Source organism: Tamandua tetradactyla, chromosome X, assembly GCF_023851605.1.
Source record: "Tamandua tetradactyla isolate mTamTet1 chromosome X, mTamTet1.pri, whole genome shotgun sequence".
In the NCBI taxonomy this organism is placed as follows: Eukaryota; Metazoa; Chordata; class Mammalia; order Pilosa; family Myrmecophagidae; genus Tamandua; species Tamandua tetradactyla.
In genome coordinates, this window is record NC_135353.1 from 9,388,782 (window position 1) to 9,410,244 (window position 21,463).

Here is a 21,463-nt window from a genome sequence, read left to right on the forward strand (position 1 = left end):
AACTCAAAAACACTCACCAAAATGACAAGCTGATAATTTTCTGGATCATAAGTTACAGAAAAGGCACCAACTGCCTTTTTAAAGTCCTTATGTGCCGATTCTTTGGCACACCTAGAAATAAAAGAGAATAACCATTGGTAAACTAAGATGAATTATTTCCAACTACTGGCATAAATATATGTGGATAAACTTACATTTAACAGAATCATATGTATTCATATTAAATTTGATTCATACAAAACATGCCATCTCCATTTAAAATTTTAGTTCCTTTGCTGTACATTGTATCTCTCTAAATGACAATGAAATCAAGCTTCTGCTATTGTAGAAAAAGGAGGAAAGAATTTGGTGATTCCAGTTCTTAATTTTCAATCAGTTATGCTTTTAAGGGCTAACTTGTGGTCTTAAGATCACCAAAGGTGACCCATTTAGGGAAAGTGTTCTCCTCTGCAGGCTTCTACATTTTATTTCTATTTAATTGAGTTCCTATTTCTACTCTACTTCATATGATAAATCATTAGTTTCCTTGAGGAAAGTGTTGAAAACTGTTGGGGATAGCTACACGGTACCCGATTTTGTGGTTTCTTTTTTAAAGAAAAACTGCTGACCAATTTAAGGGAGAGAAGGAAATGCACATGAATGAGAAGGCACAAAAATTTACAAATATATACAACCGCTAGGATCAAAAAAAGCAGGATTTCTATGTATTGTGAACTGCGGTTTAATATTCATCTAAAACACATGTCCAAATCAAATCATAATGTCCCCTTGATTAAATTTCTACAAATAAAAAGGAATCACTTTTCTAGAAAGTCTATAAAAGGCAGTACCCAGGATCAAGGCTTATAAAATGGGGATGACCTTTTGAAGTCTCTTTAGTTCTAATTATTTTAAGTCTTAATCTAAAACTCTGAGCTAAAAGGGAAAAACACCTGGAGAAATTCTCTTTGTCTAGAATTTGATTTGTGACTTATGACAGAATTATCACATTTGCAGTATTAAGTTTCCAAATCTTAAATTCAATGAACGAAGTTAGTTTATTTTAGAAAACAAATGTACATTATGAACATTAGAAACAGAGCTGGGCCAAGTAAGTTCAAACAAGTGAAATGCTGACTTGATTACATAACTGGAAATAGCTAAAACATTTTTTACTATGTTTGCAAACCAAACATTTTTGCCAAAGTGCACTAAATTTAAAAACTGATCTCTATTCTTTTAAAAATTTATATTCTTTTTAACTGCTTATCAACTGTTCTCAGCATTTCTTGCACTACAACTTACATTTGTCGTAAGTCTTCTGGCACTTCCAGTTTGATCTTATGGAAAGTATCTTTTGTGGCAGGTTTGTTGGGATTCACCGATCGTAAACGTTCAATTGTGACAATTTCATTGTAGGTAGCATCACATGCTGCATACTCTATCACATAGAACTGAGAGAAATAAATAAAAGTTATCCCTAAAATCATAATTCTTAAAGAGAAAAATGCTATTTATTAAAGTTATTTTAGAATAAATTCTATAGAGGGAAAAAAACTATATTTAATCAAATAACACATGCAACACAGAGAGAAAGTATAATAAAATGATTGAAATCCCGACTGAAACGTAGTACCTGGATTTAGAAAAAGGAAATAGTATTAAAAAAATTAAATAAGCATTTTCCTACCTCACCCTTTATCATCCTGACTTTAGCTAACCACCAACAGCAAGGCTCTTTTTCATTTGCTCTGGAATAAACCTACACAAAAATCAAAACACAGAGTATTTCATGATTAATATCAGTTTGAAATCTTTGATTAACAGACATTGAGGAAAATGTATTAAAAATGCTCTAGGTGTCTTTCAAATATATATGTGGTATACCTCCAACTAAACCGTACCTCTACAGCTAGACAGGCTCCCTGAGATTGCCTGTTAGCTCCCTATAAAGAAAAGCTTCCCTATTTCTCTGTTCTACTTCAGTATTAAGTATTATTTTAAACATGAAAATTATTATTTAAACATGAATGCTCGATAAAAGTTGATTGGTCATAAACATAGGCATACTTTCCTTGGGCATTTTATGAGCTGCAAAGATGTATTTAAAAACAGGCAAATGAATTGATTTTTCTTTTACTCTAATAATCAAATAACTGATCGGAAGTTATTAACTCTGACCTACTGCCCAGATTGCTTGGTCACTAAATGATTAAGAGTGCTGACTGCTCAGTCCCTGAAGGATGCCATCCTGGCATTTGTGTCTCCTAGGACTAAACGAGAAGGTCCTTGGTCACTCTCTGGTGTCCTGTCTCCTCTCCATTAAAATGGACTTCAATTTCTCAACTGGCAAGCCTCTGGATACCACCTTCCTGCTTTCCCTCAGACTGTGGATCAGTTCTTCTAACCAATTTCTCTGGTGACCAATCCAAAGTTCACTTACAAAGTTCCATGTGCCAGCATGGAACCTTTTGTGAAGATACTAACAATTCAAGGTTAATAGGAGAAGAAACAATAGACAATACATACAAAGACAAATACTCAGAAGCAGAAAGGAGAAGTGGAGAGGACAAGAGGAATAGGGAGGTGAGGACAAGCCAAGTTTCCAATCTTGTCTCCCTTTTACTATCTAAATTAATGGTTAGGTTATATAGTGACTAAAGACAATTTAACCTACCTTTCCCTATTGCCTCCAACATTGTTTCTCAAGTCTGCTCTCACCAGAAGAAAACCTCTGTTAACTGTTATGTAATATAGTAAGGTCATCCTAACAATAGTGTCTCAGGGTGAAAAAAAGTTCCCTTTAGCTATCCATCAAACACTATTATGAGCTCTCTTAATAAAGACAAATGGAAAGACCAGGTGTTACCGTCAGGAAGCTATAACCCCTGAGGAAAATCCACTAGTGGACAATGGGAGGTCCTCAAGTACAGGCACAGTGTTTGCTTCCTATGGGATCTCTGGCGAAATGAAGCCCAGCTCCTTACACCTAGTAGGTACTAAGTTTATCCTTGGTAATTGCATGATACTTTATTCTACTTCTAGTTTAAAACTGTAGAGGAAATCCAGAGATGTCCGTGACCACTCGAAAACAGTACCTACCCTACCCTTACAGTACCTTTTGTCTTTCCATCCTCTTACTTTTTCTTCTTCATAGAACTTACACTCATCATGGTATCAGGTATCCTCACTAGATTGTGACATCTTCGAAGGCAGGGGACTCTGTCCTGTTATGCTGCACCTTCTGAATACAACAGTGCAGAAAACAAGGACCTAGTTCTACTTTACCTTACCTGCACAAATGTCTACTTACTGCTTTCCTCATGCCACATATATTCACGAAGCAGCAACTACCAACAAGTACTTATACTGAATATTGCAGGAAAAGAAGAGAAGCTTAAAATGGGCTGTACGAAAGGGGAGCAAAAAGTGAGAGAAAATACTACACAAACTGTAAAATAAAGTCACCCATAAGTGCCTTAAGTACAAAAGAAATTTCCAATGGTAGAGAAATATAAACAGACAGAGGTTTTTGTGAATGTGTTATATCCTGTAATACCTTTTGGTCAAAGAAATCAAAAACCCATGAGCAAACTGGTAGTTCACAGTATGCCCCATGAAGAAGATATATTACTTATAAGTGTAAAAGTAAAATTTGAAAACTGGGTTGGTGAAATCGACCTGGGGGATTTGCTGCTATTTAAAGAAATTCTAGGATACTTCACTCTTTCAAGGCATAATTATTTTTCCTTTGTAAAACTGATTTTCCTAGGCCAATTTGCTTAAAAATGGGAGAAATGGGGGACAGTGCAACGGTGGCTCAGTGGCAGAATTCTTGCCTGCCATGACAGAGACCTGGGTTCAATTCCCAGAACCTGCCCATGCAAAAAAAAAAAAAAATGGGGGGAAATGGGGGCACAGATATAAATTAGCAATGTACTATTCAAAGAAATAGTCCAAGATTGAAGGAAGGGGGAAAATACTAGTGAGCAAAGTAAATCAACAGTGATTTTCAAAGATGTGCCCTGAGAACTGCTCAAATAGCAAAGTTAAACATCATACACTATTTTAAATCATTAAGATTGTTTAGTCAAAAACACATGTCCATCCTTCTATAACGCTGAGGTTGTTTAAACCATGGTAATGACAAGGTCTAAAAAAGGCACAAGCAAATTAAACACTCCTCAAACCTTCAGTGCTTAATAACATTAGAGCAGGGGAAACTTACCTCAACCTCATCACTTTCATTTATATCTTTATTATAACCTACAGGTGGGGGGAATCTCACATCATGGAATGGAATCTGCCTCTCTGGCTGCCAGCTGCAAATAAGCAAACATACAATTATTTAACATGCTTTTCATGTTGAACTGAAACAAGGACCACACTTCCATCAACTTGTGGTTAAATGTGACTTGTGTTTTTCTAGCTTAAAGAAGCAAAAACTTTAAAACTGTACTTTTTTTGTTGAGTGGGCTATAATGGCAATATAGAGACATTTCAACAAAGTCTGCATGCAGCACAACAGCCTTGTAGTTCCATTTAGAATAATTATCTAAACACAATAAACATTACGATTTTCAAAAAGTCTTCCAATAATTTCAACCTCTGAAAGTTTTAAATGTAAGGTCACAACAAAAATTTCCTTCTATGTTTAAATTAAATATGTTAGTATTAGTGTTATTAGTATCAAAATACTTCAACTTGTAAAGGAATTTTAATCACATCCCAACAGCCAGGGAAACTGGTCTTAAATACCTTACAATTCCCAAGCAAAACGGTACAGTCAGCACATTAACAATTCACCACTCACTTTTCCCCCTTAAAATTCTAGATCCCACGAGGTGGTCAATTCTTGCCATGGATAGCTGGCTGCTGAGCTGTACCACGATGTACCAGCATGCACTGGTTTGGTGGGGTCTCATAAACCACAGAAACCCTTTGGAGATAGCCTATAGGAGTTTGGTAAGTTGCTTTTGTTTTAATTTAAAACGATATGGAACAATTTTGAAAAAACAATTTGAAAAAATATATAGAAAATTATTCTCTCTATATATCTACAGAAATGTAAAATATTAAAGACAAACTTCTCAAAACACTGAAGGAATTCAACTGCTGGACTTGTCACTTCCGGGTTCTTTGGGGGTATTCTATCAGCAAATAGTGATATGTAAACCTATGCATAATGTTAATGTTTTGCTAAAGGCTTTCTTAGTAAAATCTTACTGAGGAAAGTGCTAAGAGTTGTTTTTTAAGAGCTATTATATAAGAGGGCAAGTAGTTAAGTCAGAACTTGTGGAAACCCAATTATAGCCGAAGTTACAATGAACCCTTCCCTCTAAATTATCATACATACTTAAAAAATGTAATTTAAAAAATTGTCAGGCGGTACACCGGTGGCTCAGTGGCAGAATTCTTGTCTGCTGTGCCGGAGACCCAGGTTCGATTCCTGGAACTGCCCATGCCACAAAAAAAAGTCTTTACTTGAGAAAAGTCTTTTTATACTTTTTGAAAGTTGCCTTAAGTACATGTTTTTCATTTGTAAATTATCTAATAATGCATATACATATTATATACTTCCAAAGGGAAAAATTATTTTGTCTTAAGTATATGAAATAACATTCAAACGCTTTATTCAAAAATGTGAAACATGGAAGGTAAAAACAAAGCATCCAAAATAATCTGGTATTATGGTAAACAGGTGTTTCTTTATGATCGAAAAGAAGGAAAAGATAAATATAGTCTGAAGTTCTTGTACTATAATTTTTTTTATAGCAGAAAAACCAAAAGGAAACACAAGGAAATGCAAAGAGACAATTTTGGTAGGGACTTATTAAATCCGGGTGATATGATCAAATTCAGTATTATATTTCAAACATACTACAAAAACAAAAGGAAAACAGTTCATCCTCTATTCAAATTCTAAGGATGACAGAGAGCTCAAAGACAAATTTTTATGCAGGAGGTAATTAGGAGGTTCAAAGGTGGAACAATTTTAAGTTTACTGTATAAACCTGAGTAAAAACAAAAGAAAACTGATCTGATCAACCTGTATATAAACTAGACACATTTTTAAATGCATAGAGGATTTGAGTGTTTGCTTAATACTTTTAGGAGAAACTAAAAGAGTGTAAATAGAGATAACTCTCCCTTTATGGGAAGCTCATTGTTTACCTAGTGATGAGAATAAAAGTAGATAAGAGTGTAATTATAAGGAAAAAATAACTCTTCAAGTTATCAAAGATCGCTCCATTAGGGGTGTGATGCCAAGATACTTAAATGTTCTCTAGGGTATGGATATTCGAAACAGCAAAGAGGCAAGTTCTGGAACTTTTGGCCCTATGTATTCAGAGAAAGGTCTTCTATTATTCAAACTTCTATTGTGGACTAAGATTATGAGTCTAGATCTAGAGATAGGGTTGGGTACCCTAAATCCTTTTATCTCAGTCACCCTAAATGTGTCTGAAACATCCAAGGATATTTACTACTAAAGTAGCTAAAATAATCTGCTAACGGTCTAATTAGAAAATTTATTTCCTCAACATTGAAATACAGGCTTGATTTCTTTCTTTCTTTTTTTTGGGGGGTGTATGGTCTGGGAATCGAACCCTGGTCTCCCACATGGAAGGCAGGCATTCTAACCGCTAAACTACCTGTGCACCCTAGGCTTGATTTTAAAATATTGTTTTAGAAGAAAAATTTGCTTATTCAGCTCAGTGTCTGAGTCACATACTATTTTTTTAACCACTTTACTGAGATAATTTCAAGCGTACTATTCAATGGTTTTTAAGTATATTCACAGATATGTGCAACCTTCATCAGTAAATTTTAGAACATTTTCATCACCTCAAAGAGAAATCCAGTACTCTTTAGCTATCACCCCTACTATATCCCTGTATTTCCCAGCCCTAAGCAACCACTAACCTACTTTCTGCCTCTACAGATTTGTGGCCTGCTTTTAATATACTATTAACTCTCCTGGCATATACAAGCCAAAACATTATCACTGTTGACCATTCATCAAAATTCTTGAACAAGACCTAAGATCATGACTACTCTACACTTTGCCTAAGGAGTTTATATGTACTTTGCGATCCCAAATGGCTATTATGAAAATAGCCAAAAGCATTTTAAAAAGATACAGTCAAGTGATTGTTTGCCACAATAAATTAACATCTATACTACTGAAGCTTTCACATATCTAATGTTCCTAGGCCCGTAAGTATTTTTATTTCCTCGTGCATCCAAAAAAAAAAGCAGAAAGATCAGTTAGTACGATTATTGATTTTTAAAATGACACTGATAAAAAATGAGATGGTGGGTAACATGAGTGCTTCCAATAAAATATAACAGACAACTAAAACAATTGGTTTTAGATTCAATGTTGTAAAACTTACATAAATTTTTACTAAATATTTGTGAATCCCTTAATTTTCATGTTTTTAAAGTTACAAATATTCTTATCTAATCTCTCAGGTAAAACAGAAGAATCTGGTTTAAGGACACATTTAAGGGAACTGAGATGAAAGGATATTAGATTACAGATTACAGAAAGGAGACCTCTGAGATCATTCCACTGGTTTTAATGTCGAATTCTTCAGGAACTTCATGGTCAGTAACATGAAGATCCATTCCTGAAAAACACTCAAACTAAATTTTAATCTAAAAAATTGAAGACTAAAAATAATTAGCAAAAAATATTAAAGAACCTGAAGATCAAACCACATATCAGGAAACTTACTTGTTTTCAAATGCAACTGTTATTGAATCTTCATGAACATCTTTTACAATTGCCTGTAAGAAAGACACCATAGTTAAATTAATTTCTAAGCTTAAAGATCATTTTTCTATTTTAGTTAAATTTTAGGTAGTAAACATTCTATGTTTATAATAAAATGGGATTTCAAGTTAAAAACTGTCATTTTTTGAGGATCACACATTAATCACATCTACTTACTATGTGCTCGGCCCTAGGAACCTAGTTAACAAACACAAACACCGAACACAAAATCTCCTTCCAGAGTTCAGCATCTAACTGGAGAGAGACTAGTTAACTGAAAATCACAATGCAGTTGGTGAGTGCAGAGGTGGAGATACACTTTAGGCTAGAATTATTGAAAACTAAGAAACATGTTCCAGAGCCATGTGTCAGCCAGTACAGCTCTGTTGTAACCTATCTTTTGTTTCTTAATACAGTTTTAGGGGAATATAACAGTAAATGATTAAGTATAATCCCAAATCTATGTACACAAAAGTACACTAAATTTTCTTTAACAACCATATGCCTCAAATCCAACTAAAAAGCCCAATTACCAGAGTTTAATTAAATTCTCAATCTCACAGGCACTTGGAAGAAAAAACAGTAAGACAAATATAGAGGTTTAAATCTTTTAAACCTGGTGACGCAATTGCTAGTAATTTGCAGAAAGACATAACAAAAAGTAATAGCTAATTACTTGTCAAGATTCTTTAATCAGCATGCTGGCCATATAAAGCTATAAAATTAAGTCCTTAATAGGTGCAGAAAAGGAGGTTTTAGACAATTAGAGGAATAGGATGAAGTGTAAAGAAACTCAAAGGGTTATAATTCATTTAAAAATGGATTGGAGAGATTTAAGCTTTTCATTCAAATATGTTCTATACAAGTTTTTTTTTTCCTTCAGTGGTTTCTCCCTGCCCACAGGACCATAGCCAAACTCGTTCCCTGGCTGTAAAAGGCCCTTCATGATCTGGTCTCTGCTGAGCTCTCCAAACTTCATCTTTTAGGCTGAACTACCTACTCATGTCATAATCTGTAGTTTCTGGGCCTCTCTCTATACATGCTGTTTCTTCTTTCCTACTGTCGTAACCCACTTTTCATCTAGTTACCTCCTATTAGTCTTTTAGGTTTCAGTTCAATTGTCAATTCCTATGGGAAAATCCAAAAGACAAGGTTGAATTGCTTTCCTCAGCATTTTCATAGCATCCTACGCTTATCTCTACTATTGCTATCACCCATTTTCCCACTAATAGTAAGCTTTCTGAAAGTAGGTGCTCAGTTTTAATCACAGTTATACTTCAGAATGAGTGTTCAGTACACACTTAATGAAATTATTAAATAGATCAACAGCTAAGAGTTTCCTATCCTAGCCTTTGGAAGAAGAGGTCTGTGAAGTGATGGAAGTGGTATTCCAATCAGGGAAGATACTGACTCTACTGAATTTTAAAGGATAAAGAAGCAGCAGCCCATATTTTTAAACTTCAACTCCTGTGTGAGACCAAAGGAAGAGATGTTTATTTGATGCAAAATTCATATTTTGGGTAGTGTATAATCTAATTTAACTTGTATGGTCAGTTTATTCGAACACCGTAATTACATGGAATCTTGACTAGGGAGTGAGATCTTGTTGGTTTGTACAGGCTAGTGTGATGCCCTAATACATTCCAGAGCTATTTTGTGCAGAGAATAAAAAAGTATTTGCAGTCCCCTTGGGGAACTAGGGAGAAAGGAGGAAATATTAAACTTTCTCATCTGGGGAATTCCTGATATTCTTGCAAGCATTGGGGACAAACAATTCAGTGGGCTGAGCACTTGATCTTGGGGCTTGCCCCTATGAAACTTATTCCTACAAAGGAGGAGCTAAGCTTATAATTATGCCTAAGAGTCATCTCCAGAAAACCACTTTTGTTGCTCAGATGTGTTCTCACTCTAAGTCAACTCTGCAGGTGAGCTCACTCATGCCCCACTATGTAGGGCATGACTCCCAGGAGTGCTAATGTCTCTGACAATGGGGGACAGAACTCCCAGGATGAGCTGAACAGCATCATGGGATTAAAGAAAGCCTTCTTGACCAAAAGGGGGAAGAGTGAAATGAGACAAAATAAAGTTTCAGTGGCTGAAAGATTTCAAACAGAGTTGAGAGACTATCCTGATGCATTATGTAGACATCCCTTTGTAATTTATAGTGTGGCTAGAGGGAAGTACCTGAAACTATAGCCTCAATTCTTAAAGATGATTGTATAACTATATAGCTTTTACAATGTGACCATGTGATTGTGAAAATCTTGTGGCTGATGCTCCCTTTATCCAGGGTATGGACAAATGAGTAAAAAAATAAGGACAAAAAATAAACAAACAATTGAGGGGGATAAGGGGTAAAAAAACCTGAGTAGATTGCAATACTAAAGGTCAATGAGAAGAAAGGGTAAGGGGTTTGGGATGTATGGGTTTTTTTTTTTATTTCTTTTTCTGGAGTGATGCAAATGTTCTAAAAACGATCATGGTGATGAATACCAAAAACAAACAAAACAAATCACATTAACTGTACAAATATAAAAATTTTTCTTTCATTAACTAGAGCTTATGTAACACACTATTAGAAAAACTTAAAATAGAGGGATATATGGGAAAAATGTACGTACTGCAAACTATTAACTATAATTAACAATATTTTAATACTCTTTCATCAACACTAACAAATGTACCAATCAATACTATGGGTCAATAGTATGGGGGGATAAGGAGTATGGGAAGACTAGGGTTTTTTTTCATTTATTTTCTGGAGTATGAAAGTGTTCTAAATCTGAGCATGAGGCTATATGTACAACTATATAATAATACTGTGAACCAGTGATTGTATACTTTGGATGACTTCTATGCTATGTGACTATATCTCAATACAACAGCATTAAAAAAAATAAATCTTTAAAATGAAAGAAAAAAAAAAGCAGCAGTAGCAGCCCAAAAAGACTGAATGTGGGTAGGGGGATTGCGAGGCATTCCATGTGTAAGGGATAGCATGAACAAAGGTGCAGACATCGAGCAACATCTTGAGATGTGATAGAAATAAGTAATGTGATAGAAATAAGTCATTTGTCAAAAAGAAGACCAAAACAACTCAATGAGGAAAGATTACTTTCAACAAATAGTGTTGGGACATACGGCTATCCAGATGCAAAAACGAATTCTGACCCCGTCCTCACACCATATACAAAAATCAACTCAAAATGTATCAAAGACCTAAATGTTGGAGCTATAACTGTAACTTTTAGAAGAAAACACTGGGGTAAATCTTTGTGACTTTGGATTACACAATGCCTTCTTAGATACAATACTGAAATCACAAGTGACATAAGGGAAAAAAAACAGGTAAACTGGACTTCTTAAAAATTTTAACTTTTATTCAAAAGACACCATTAAGAAAGTGAAAAGACAACCCACAGAATAGGATATTTGCAAATCATATATCTTATCAGGAACTTGTATCCATAATATGTACCAAGTGCTTACAATGCAGTAACAATAAGATATGTAAACCAAATTAAAAGTGGACAAAGGATTTGAATATGGATATTTCTTCAAAGATACACAAATGGCCAAGAAGCATATGGAAAGGTGCTCAACATTATTAGTCATTAAGGGAATGCAAATCAAGCCACAATGAGATACTACTAGGTATGGTTAAAAAACGAAATAAAAAAAAGGACAGTAAGAATTGGCAAGTATGTCAAGAAACTGGATCCTCACACACTGTGAGAATGTAAAATGGTGCAGTTGTTTCAGAAAACAATTTGGCAGTTCCTAAAATTGTTAAAAATGGAATTATCATTATGACCCAGCAATTCCATCCCTAGGTGACCTGAAAACTTAAGTTCACACAAGAACTTGTACATGAATACTCAGAACAGCTTTATTCATAAGAAGTGGAAACAATCCAAATATCCACCAACAGAGAAATGGATAAACAAAATGCAGTGTCTCCATATAATAGAATACTATCTGGCTAAGTGAAAGAAGCCAGACACAAAAGGTGTCATATTGTGCTTCCATTTATATGACATGGCCAGAATAGGCAAATCCATAGAGACAGAAAGTAGATTAGTGGTTGCCAGGGCAATGAAAATGTTCTGGAATTAGATAATGGTGATGGCTGTACAACCATATGAATATACTAAAAACCACTGACTGGTACACTTTAAATAGGAGAACTGTATGCCATGTGAATTGTATTTCAATAAAATATAAGTCATTTGTTGTTGTGGGGACATACATCATAGGGCAGGATTTAAGACTGGAGAATGAGGAGGGACCAGATTAGAAGGCCTTATATAAGCACTGTTAAGGAACTTGACCTTTATTCTATAGGTAAGTGGTGGGAAACCACTCAAAGGATTTTTCTAGGCTGAGTCATAACATGGTTAGATTGTCATTTTAGATCACTGGTGGCTATATGGAAGGATAGCACAGAAGGCAGGGAAACTGGTTCAGAGACTTTGAAATATTGCAAGGAAGATGATAAAAGATCGTAACTAAGGCAGTGGTCAGATACACAGGAGGAAAAGGATATGAGATATTCATAAAGTTAGCAAGAACCTATGACCAGTCGTATGTTGAATATGAGGGACAGAAACAAAGGAAGACACCACATTTTCTAGACTGAGGGGCTGGGTGGTACCACCAGTTGAGATAAAGAAGAGAAGAACTGAATTAAGAGTAAAGATAAATAGTTCAGATTAAGACCATTACCTTAGCACCTGGCATAATTTCTAGTATACAGTAGGTACTCAATAAATGTGTTAAACAAAAGATTCTATATAAATGTCTTGGTAAACTAATTTGTCCATATCATGTCTTTAAAAAGATCAAGGTGGACTATAAAAGCATCCCAGATGTTCTGCTACCCAAGATGGCTTATCAAGATGAATTAAACTATTATTTTTAAGTTAAGCATATATATGTCAGTTACTGGTTTAAAGGGGGGAGGGGATACACATTTTCTTCCTATCGTTTTGATCTTGCCCCCAGCGTTCTAATGGGTTGTTTGCCTCACTGTTACTTCAACAGCAACAGGCTTTGATTTTGAGTTAAAGTTGTAGGAACTGGTCACTCTTAGGCTCTTAAACTTTATAGACTACGTTCTAAAAATTATGGAGAATGGGGATAGCAGATCTCCCCTCCCTTTTTCTACCTTATCTTTACACAATGGTTAATACTACATTAATAATCCGCTTTTGGGGGTGGGATTAGATTAATGACTAAAAGCAAGACTCCTATCTGGAGGTGATCCCTTATTTACTAAGGGCCACTGCTTCTGTTTTCACCCTCGTCTAAATTTTATAACGTTTGCATATCTTGGCAGTAATTAGCATTAGTTCCTTACTACATATTATATACTGAAAATGTTAAGTCCTTTAGTCAGCAATAGAACCTTGTTATAGCTGAGTGAAGAACTGTTTCCAATAAATCAGGTGGCTTTCCAATACTGTTGGCATTTCCTAAAACTGCAGTATCCACCATGGCAGCCACTGGTCACATGTGCCTAGTTACTTATAAATTAATTAAAATGAAAGAAAAATAAGTTAGCCCCCCAGTCACACTCACCACATTTCCAGTACTCCACAGCAATATAAGTAAACAGCTACAGTAGTGGATAGAGCAGATCATAGAAAGTTTCCCTGGACAGCACAGATATAAAACATTTAAAAAATTTGGGGGCCTGTTTTCAGAAGCACCTCAAAAGCTATCTAAAAGTTAGTCTTATGACTTCATTCCTATATTTTGACTTTTTTATTTTTGTCAAAAACTGTCATTGTTTTGAGTTTAATCACACTCAATTCACCACATTTGTCTATTTCCTAAAACCAAACATTCCCTTCAAAAGAGGAAGATTTGCAACTGTTGCAACTATTCAAAAAAAAATTTTAGAGGCTCTGAAAGCAATTCCAGATGTAGAGTGTCAGAAATGATTTGAATAATCATCAGAGCCTACCAGGGCCACTGCCTTTCAGTTAATGAGGCTTATCTGTATGTGGATGTTTGCATGATTGTTTCAAAATCAGTCATTTTTAGTCATAGTTTGCATATTAACTGAAAAAAGAAGGCATGTAATACCTTATTTATGATGCTTTAAAATAAGTGGAATAAAAGAAATAAATTAAAGTCTCACAGGGTTGCCTCTGGCTGCATGTATTCACACCAAGGACATACACCTCCTGTGATTCCTAAGGCCTTATACTAAACATTCAATTCCACCAACGGCGTCGTTTTCCAGCTTCTCATCATACTTTCTCCAATAACCCTCCTTCTGGCCCCACCTCTCCCTCTCCCTGACACTCTTACCCTTGTTCCCTGTCAGCCTCTAATGGCCCACCCACCATCAACTTGGAACACTCCATTTTCCTGTGCTCCCTACCTTAGCCACATCAAGCAAAGTTGGTGTTTGGGGAGAAAATAGGCTAAGGGGATTCCGGAAAGGTTTCAAAAGGCAGACTTAAATGGTTTAAATGAGTGCACAGAGAGAGATGTGCTATCGGAGGAAGGTTAGGGTTCTTAGAGATGTCAGTTAATTAAGCGGTTAAAAATTTTGCTGTGAAAATGTTTATTTGGTACAATATTTATATTTTGACCAGTGCATTTCCTAATATAACTTACATGAATGGGTTAACTGAACACCATAAGTATATGGAACCTTAATAGAGCATGAGGTTTTGTAGGTCTGTCCAGTGTGATGCCCCGATAAATCCCAAAGTAATGTGAACAGTGAATAAAGAAGTATTTGCAAAGTCCCTTTTGCAAATGGCGAGAAAGGGAGAAAATTCAACTTCCCCATTTGGAGAATTCCTGATATTCTCAGAAGTGGGGACAATCAAATCAACAGGCTGAGTCCTCAATCTTGAAGTTTGTTTGTATGAAACTTATACCCACAAAAGACAGGATAAGCTTAGTTAAAATTAGGCCTAAGAGTCACCCCCAGAGAACCTCTTTTGTTGCTCAGATGTGACCTATTTCTCTCTCAACCAACACAGCAAGCAAACTCATTGCCCTCGCTCTCTCTAGGTGGGACATGAATCCCAGGGGTGTAAACCTACCTGGCAATGTGGGCCACAAATCCTAGAATGAGCTGGGACTCAGCATCAAGGGATTGAGAAAACCTTCTTGATCGAAAGGGGGAAGAAAGAAATGAGATAAAGTGTCAGCGGCTGACAGATTTCAAACAGAGTTGAGAGGTTATCCTGGAGGTTATTCTTACACAATATTTAGTTATCCCCTTTTTAGTTTAAGGTATATTAGAGAGGCTAGAGGGACGTGCCTGAAGCTGTAGAGCCGTGTTCCTGTAGCCATGTTTCTTGAAGATGAATGTATAACAATATAGCTTTTGCAATGTGACTATGCAACTGTGAAAACCTTGTGTCTGATGCTCCTTTTATCTATGGTATGGAAAGATGAGTAAAAAATATGGATTAAAAAGAAATAAATAATAGAGGGAACAAATGTTAAAACAAATTGAGTAGACTGAAATACTAGTGATCAATGAAAGGGAGTGGTAAGGCTATAGAAAAAAAATAGGGGGAACAAAGGTTAAAATATTGTGGGTAGATGAAAATACTAGTGGTCAATGAGAGGGAGGGGTAAAGGGTATGGTATGTACGAGGTTTTCTTTTTTCTTTTTATTTCATTTTCTGGAGTGATGTAAATGTTCTAAAAATGATCATGCTGATGAATACACAACTATATGATGATACTGTGAGCCACTGATAGTACACCATGTATAGAAAGTATGTGTGTGAAGATTTTTTCAATAAAAAAACTAAAAAAGAAAAAAGAAAGAAAGAAAGTGAAGAAAAAAAAAAAGAATTTTGCTGCAAATCAAACCTGGGTTCAAAATCTTAGCTCTACCACATCGCAGCGGAACTCTCAGAGAAGTGATTCTAGGCCTCAGATTCCTCTTCTACTAATAAGGAATAGTTACAGGGGTACTGGACCCCACCTCCAAAGTCATTGTGAGAATTATGAAATTACATGTCTAGTACCTGGCACAATACCTGGCATAGCAGGCATTAAATTAATGAGATAAAGCAGAGAGGGGCACATAATATAAAGGATTGTGTTATTATAAATGCCCTAAGTTATATCCAAACAAAAGGACACGCTCAAAAAGATTTAAGAACTGGGATAGGAAAAAAAAAGACACTTCCTCAAAGATTCTGAATACTAAAAGTTTAAACTGGGTAGAAAAAAACATATGGTGAAAATTTGGGGGGTTTGAGAAATGTGACAAAGTGCAATTAAAAACTGAGGCAGACTCCTCATCAGGGGGGAATAAAAAGGAAAACAAAAGACCACTATGGAATTCCCAATGTAAGGGCAACTGGGCCTAACAGGCAATCACAAAATCATACTTATCAAAGTGCATGATGGCTATAGATATCCAATTCAAGCATTACATTACCAGGATGTATATAAAACTGAGACAGAAAGTCCATCCCTACTTGGGAAAACTCAACCCTTCTACCATACCCCCACTACCCCTGAGCTTAGTAAACTATCTCACAAATATGAGCTGCTGGTGATAAGAGAGGTGATTGCACTTAGAAATTTCAATGTAAGCCCTTGACCATCACTGAATATAACCACCACTTGGCCATTATCAGTCAGCTTCTCTCACTTACTGAAGACAGTGCAGGCAGTGCTACAATAATTCTCATTAGTGGCAACTTCGAACATTGGAAAATATGCCACATAAAGAAAACGTACAGGTGATAGAGGATAGGGATATATGAAATAAAATAAAATAAGATTCAATCCCAAAGTTTCATATATAAAGCTGGTTATTACTTTATCGCCCATTGTGTACAGGCACTAACAATTTAAGTGCATGAACAAGCAGAAAGGGAAAAGTATAATAAAACTTATCAACAGCCTTCCAAACCACAGCTCACGTCCAGGAATACTCAACTTGATTTGATCATTTACCACAAATTCTAAGACAGATTCAACTCTTTCTGACTCACAATAACCCAAAGACCATACAGAACCCAAGTTTGGAGAATACAGTATTAAATCAATCAATTTTTGGGAACTTCACTTATGAGCTTCCAACATAACAACAGTAAACTTCACAGCAGGGATACAGATTTCTAACTTTATTTTTTCTTAATACGCATTCATAGGAACATAGCATAGTATGTGAGGTTGGAAGAGTTAATAAAAAAAACAAAGGAAGCTAATACATAAGCTGAATATATATATACACATATATATTTTTTTTTACATGGGCAAGCACCAGGAAGCAAACCTGGGTCTCCCACATGGAAGGTGAGCATTCTAGAACTGATCCACCCGTGCACCCAAAATTGAGATCAATTTTTTTTTTTTCTGGCATGGGCAGGCTCCGGAAACCGAACCTGGGTCTCTGCGTGGCGGGCGAGAATTCTGCCACTGAGCCACCGTTGCACCACCATAAACTGAATATTTTATGAGATCTTTGTATAAAAAATAAAAAACGGTAACATAGCCTGCAACTTGTTATAATGCTAAAGTGACAAATACAATCAAAATTAATTTCTTATTAATTTTGATCAAATCAAATTAATTTCTTCAAGCCAAATGTCTGTCATCATTTCAGAAAGTCAGACTGTCTGGTTTCAAGCCCCTAGAGCCAACCCTTAAGAGCTCTGAGATACCTAACCCTTCAGTGTATCAACATCTTAATCTATAAAATGAGAGTAATCACCTCAGAATTATGGGAGATGATTAAATAAATCAGCAGGCCTAGAACAGTGCCTGGCGCTTAGAAAGCACTCTGCAACTGCGAACTATTATCATAGTGGTGGTAGGTCATCTCAGGAAGCATATTTCCACAGTAGCCAGAAACAAAAAAAACCGATCACTATGCTAGCCAATTTTGCACAAAGTTAATAATTTGGAAGTTATCAGAATATTGAGCAAGACTTGAGGAAGGAGTTGGAAAATGCACAGTTAAAAAGGGGGAAAGAAAAAAAAATCAAACCTTCCACAAAGATACTAAATACTAAAAAGATATAAACTCTGGAAAGGAAAAAAAATGTGAATGAACTGAACAATTCACTTCCTCGAAGTACAAAATAACACCTGTATGCAAAGATTGAGAGAAAACACTAATATTGCTTCATGTAAGTTTATTTCTAGAAAAACTCTGAATCTATCAGGCCATATAGCAAAAATAACATTATAGGCCACTAATGTTTTCAGTTAAAAAAAATATATCTCTTGATAGTTCATTTAATCATATTTAGCAGCTAGCTACCATAATGCTACTCACTAAATGAAGTCTCTGCCCTCACATACCACACTTGAAAGTATAAGATAAATTAAAATATAATAAAAACGCAATCTAGCATAATCATACCATATTAACATTATGAATCAAATATCAACCACTGTATTTTCAGAAAATTAAAGTCTTGCATCTTATGTTTCCAACATAACTATTTTCATACTTAAAGATATATTAGTACATTCATATTGGACTTACATTCATTTTATTTCTAAAATGGAGTTAATTCATTACTATTCCCAACACATCAAAACTCCCAGTCCAAAGAAACTACATTACTTTGGGCAGATGCCCCTAGAATAAAGATCCTACCTCAATATTATTTACATAGGAAATTCTTTGTAAAGATTTTGTAAGGTATAATTCAAAGTGTCATGTCTTAAATAATGTAAGGTTCTATAAGTGGTACACATGATTTTTTTTTCCTAAGTCAAAGAAATATGCGAGCAAAAAGTAGTGGCACTGATAATTACTTCCATTTTCAAGTATTTAAGAAAAAACACAAGGGGGAAAATATAGTGGACTGTAACCATCTTAACAGTTTGGGTTTCATGGTTATGTTAATTTTGAATCCTGAGCTTGAGTTATTTTCTAGAGAAAAAATAAAACCGTTACCAATGTATAAGCTATCTAGTTTATATCACAAACTTGGACCACGTGCTCAGAAGATGGAAAACTGTCCTTTGCAATGTGGTGGGTAGGAAAATCAAAGTTTGTATTCAATTATACCAAAGTCATTGATTTGCTGATACTTTCTAAAGGCTTTTCTATCAATTTGATGAATAAGTTTCCTGTTTTTCTTCATAAATACAACATAGTGCTCCATAGTATTCATTTTTGATTGGTCTTTATTTCCCATCTTTCCTGTCCAGCCCTAGGACATAATAATGACAAGCAACTATTTACTGTTGCTCTACTTTTAAAACTACAGCAATATTCCGAGTCTGATAAAAATGGACAATTTTTTTTCATTATAGAAATATTTTTCATCTACACAGATCATTTGAGGTTTTGTTAAAGTTAAATCTTAATTAAAGGAACACAACAGCAATTTCTCTACAGACATTTGTTCAAGTTTTACCTTTCCCGTCAAGGAACTAAGGAACAATCCATTCTTTTTCATTCACCCTCAAATCAGGCTACTTTGTTAAAAAACAAAAACCAATAAGGGGTGGGGAGCTTAATAGCAAAGACGTAAGGCATTTCTTATATTCCACCCAGTTTGTAAGCAAAAATCACTGGAGCAAATCATGTGTTGCTAGAAGAGAACAATAAATGCTTCAAGACCAGGATATGCCACTTGGCCCCTTTAGTGAACTAGCAAACCCCACTAAGACAACAAGAGCAGCATCCAACAAGAGTGGCATTCAAACATCATTTAGACTACTGCTCAACCATTAGACCCTACTTATATGTATATTATGGTTAGCTCCACAAATCTAGAGATCAAAACTACAAATCCTGGAGCCAGAATTACTGTACACAAATCAACTAGTAGAAGTAATGGATCACCAAAATAAATGCAACTGAAATTTTGATGGCAGGGTCAACTGAAACAATTTTATATTGATGACACTCTGTTAAGAATATAAATGCTGGGCTGTTTCACAGCCTCCTTTTACAACAAAACTGGAGTCTACAGACCTTACTCATTTATAAACTATATCTACCTCTAAATTCCTGTTAAATTGGGAAACATCTAAGTCAAATACTTTAAGTCAACTGCTTGCTTTCCTTTGGCCAGATAAGTTCCGTTTGAAACGTTAAAGCTAACCTAGAATCAATTTATGAATTGTGTTGGACAATGGCAATAACTAATTCCAGGCTTCCTTCCATGTGCACCGTCTACTGACAAAATACTGTAGTAAGGTGGGATATTACAGAAGTTATACAGATATAACCAAGCGGAAAGGAAAATTTACAGATTAATAGATCTACAGTAAATACCTACCAACAAACGCACTACTGATAATCAAAATATTATTTTTAATCTTGTCTTTTAAAAATGTAAGATACTAGTTGATCCAACAATGGTGTAACTTAAAAAAACAATCCACAGCACTCATTAGTATCTATTCAAAACCTACACAAAACAGTCCTCTGCAGCATTACAATTCAAAGAGAAGAGAGTTAAATACTTAGAGGGCAAAACAAATTATTTCCAAACACTCGAATTTTAAAAATTCCCTAGTAATAACGTACTCTCAATTAATTTTCTGAAGTTTTATGGTATATATTCAGGTCTTTGGGGGCTTCATATTCTTTATTCTTTTAACTAGCAGGGTTGTTTAGATGCTTTAGCATCAGTATTCCTGAATTTACCCACCTTAAAAAAGAAAAAAACTGGGGGGGGGGGGCGAAGATGAAAGAGGAGCAACTTCTTCTGCAATGCCTTGCCCAGATATGTTAGGGTCTTTTTGAAACTTTGGAGTCTTAACATCTCTTCCGAAATCCACAAAGAGCGACCACTAAAAATCAGTTGCCATTGTGATTTGGTGCTGACTATAAGCTTCTTACTACTCTTTACTCACACCCCTTGCCCAGAACGGCGGAGCTCTCCGAAGTCCCAATGCTGGACCGGAAAAGAGAAGCCAAAGGAGACCTTAAAACCTCTTTACAAGGCAAGAGACGGCCCGACAGAAGCGCCCGCCGCTTCTCAACAAATACCCACACATCGGGCCTGGATCCCATCGGGAGAGGACATTCAGGAAAAGAGACATAAGCCGTCGCCGTCACTTCGCGCGGATTCTGGCCCTTCCCGCCGGGATCTTGTACCTGCAGCCAGCCCGGGCCCACCCCCAGCTCTCCCCGGCCGGGTGGCTTTGGCCCCGAAAGGGAGCCTTCTCCGTGCGGGTTTCTCCTTCCTCCAGGCGCCGGGGCCTCTCGCAGGAGAAGGAGCGGGGCTAAGGGGCGTCCTGCAGGCCCCGAGTCCGGTCCTTCCCTCCCAAACAAGATCCCGCTGAGCGCGCCCCGGCCCCGGGCGTCAGGCTCGGGAAGAGGGCCCCAGGCCTGCCTCCCGCCGAGCAGAGAAGAAAAGAGAGGGAAGGGAGGGCGACGATGGGGCCTGCCTGAGAGCCAAGTACCTTGTAGAAAGCGCCATTGGAGCCCCGCACTTCCACCACCAGCTCCTCCATCTTCTCGTCGCCCCTGCTTGCGCCGGGAGCCCGCCCCCGGGAGGTGGGCTGCAGGCGCTCAAGGCCCAGCCGCCGCCGCCGCCGCCGCGCTCCCGCACGCCCCTCGGCAGCGGCGCCGCCGTCACCGCCCGCGCTCGCCGTCGGCTCGCCGCCCGCTCTGAGGCGGCCCCTCACCGGAAGTGAAACCGAAACGGAGCCGAACGCCTGACTGAGGCCCAGCGCCGGGCAGCTTCGCGTGTAAACAGTCAAGCGGCGTCACGTGACCCACACCCCCAT

General features: G+C 36.6%; 1 protein-coding gene across 13 annotated transcripts in view; it reads right to left on the reverse strand.

Annotated features, from left to right (window-relative positions):
* FMR1 (fragile X messenger ribonucleoprotein 1) overlaps window positions 1–21,260 on the reverse strand; it is a 41,682-nt gene extending 20,422 nt beyond the window's left edge. For 11 of the 13 annotated variants that reach the window (XM_077145488.1, XM_077145498.1, XM_077145491.1 and 8 more), the window contains exons 1-6: window positions 21,137–21,260; window positions 7,721–7,773; window positions 4,208–4,301; window positions 1,670–1,741; window positions 1,285–1,433; window positions 18–111 (exon numbers count right to left, since the gene is read on the reverse strand). In XM_077145488.1, the coding sequence (XP_077001603.1) occupies window positions 18–111; window positions 1,285–1,433; window positions 1,670–1,741; window positions 4,208–4,301; window positions 7,721–7,773; window positions 21,137–21,187 (513 nt within the window). In that variant the 5' untranslated portion in view covers window positions 21,188–21,260. The remainder of the gene's footprint in view (window positions 1–17; window positions 112–1,284; window positions 1,434–1,669; window positions 1,742–4,207; window positions 4,302–7,720; window positions 7,774–21,136) is intronic. The other 2 variants (XM_077145499.1, XM_077145490.1) reach the window with 1 other exon arrangement.
* Between the last annotated feature and the right edge of the window lie 203 nt (window positions 21,261–21,463).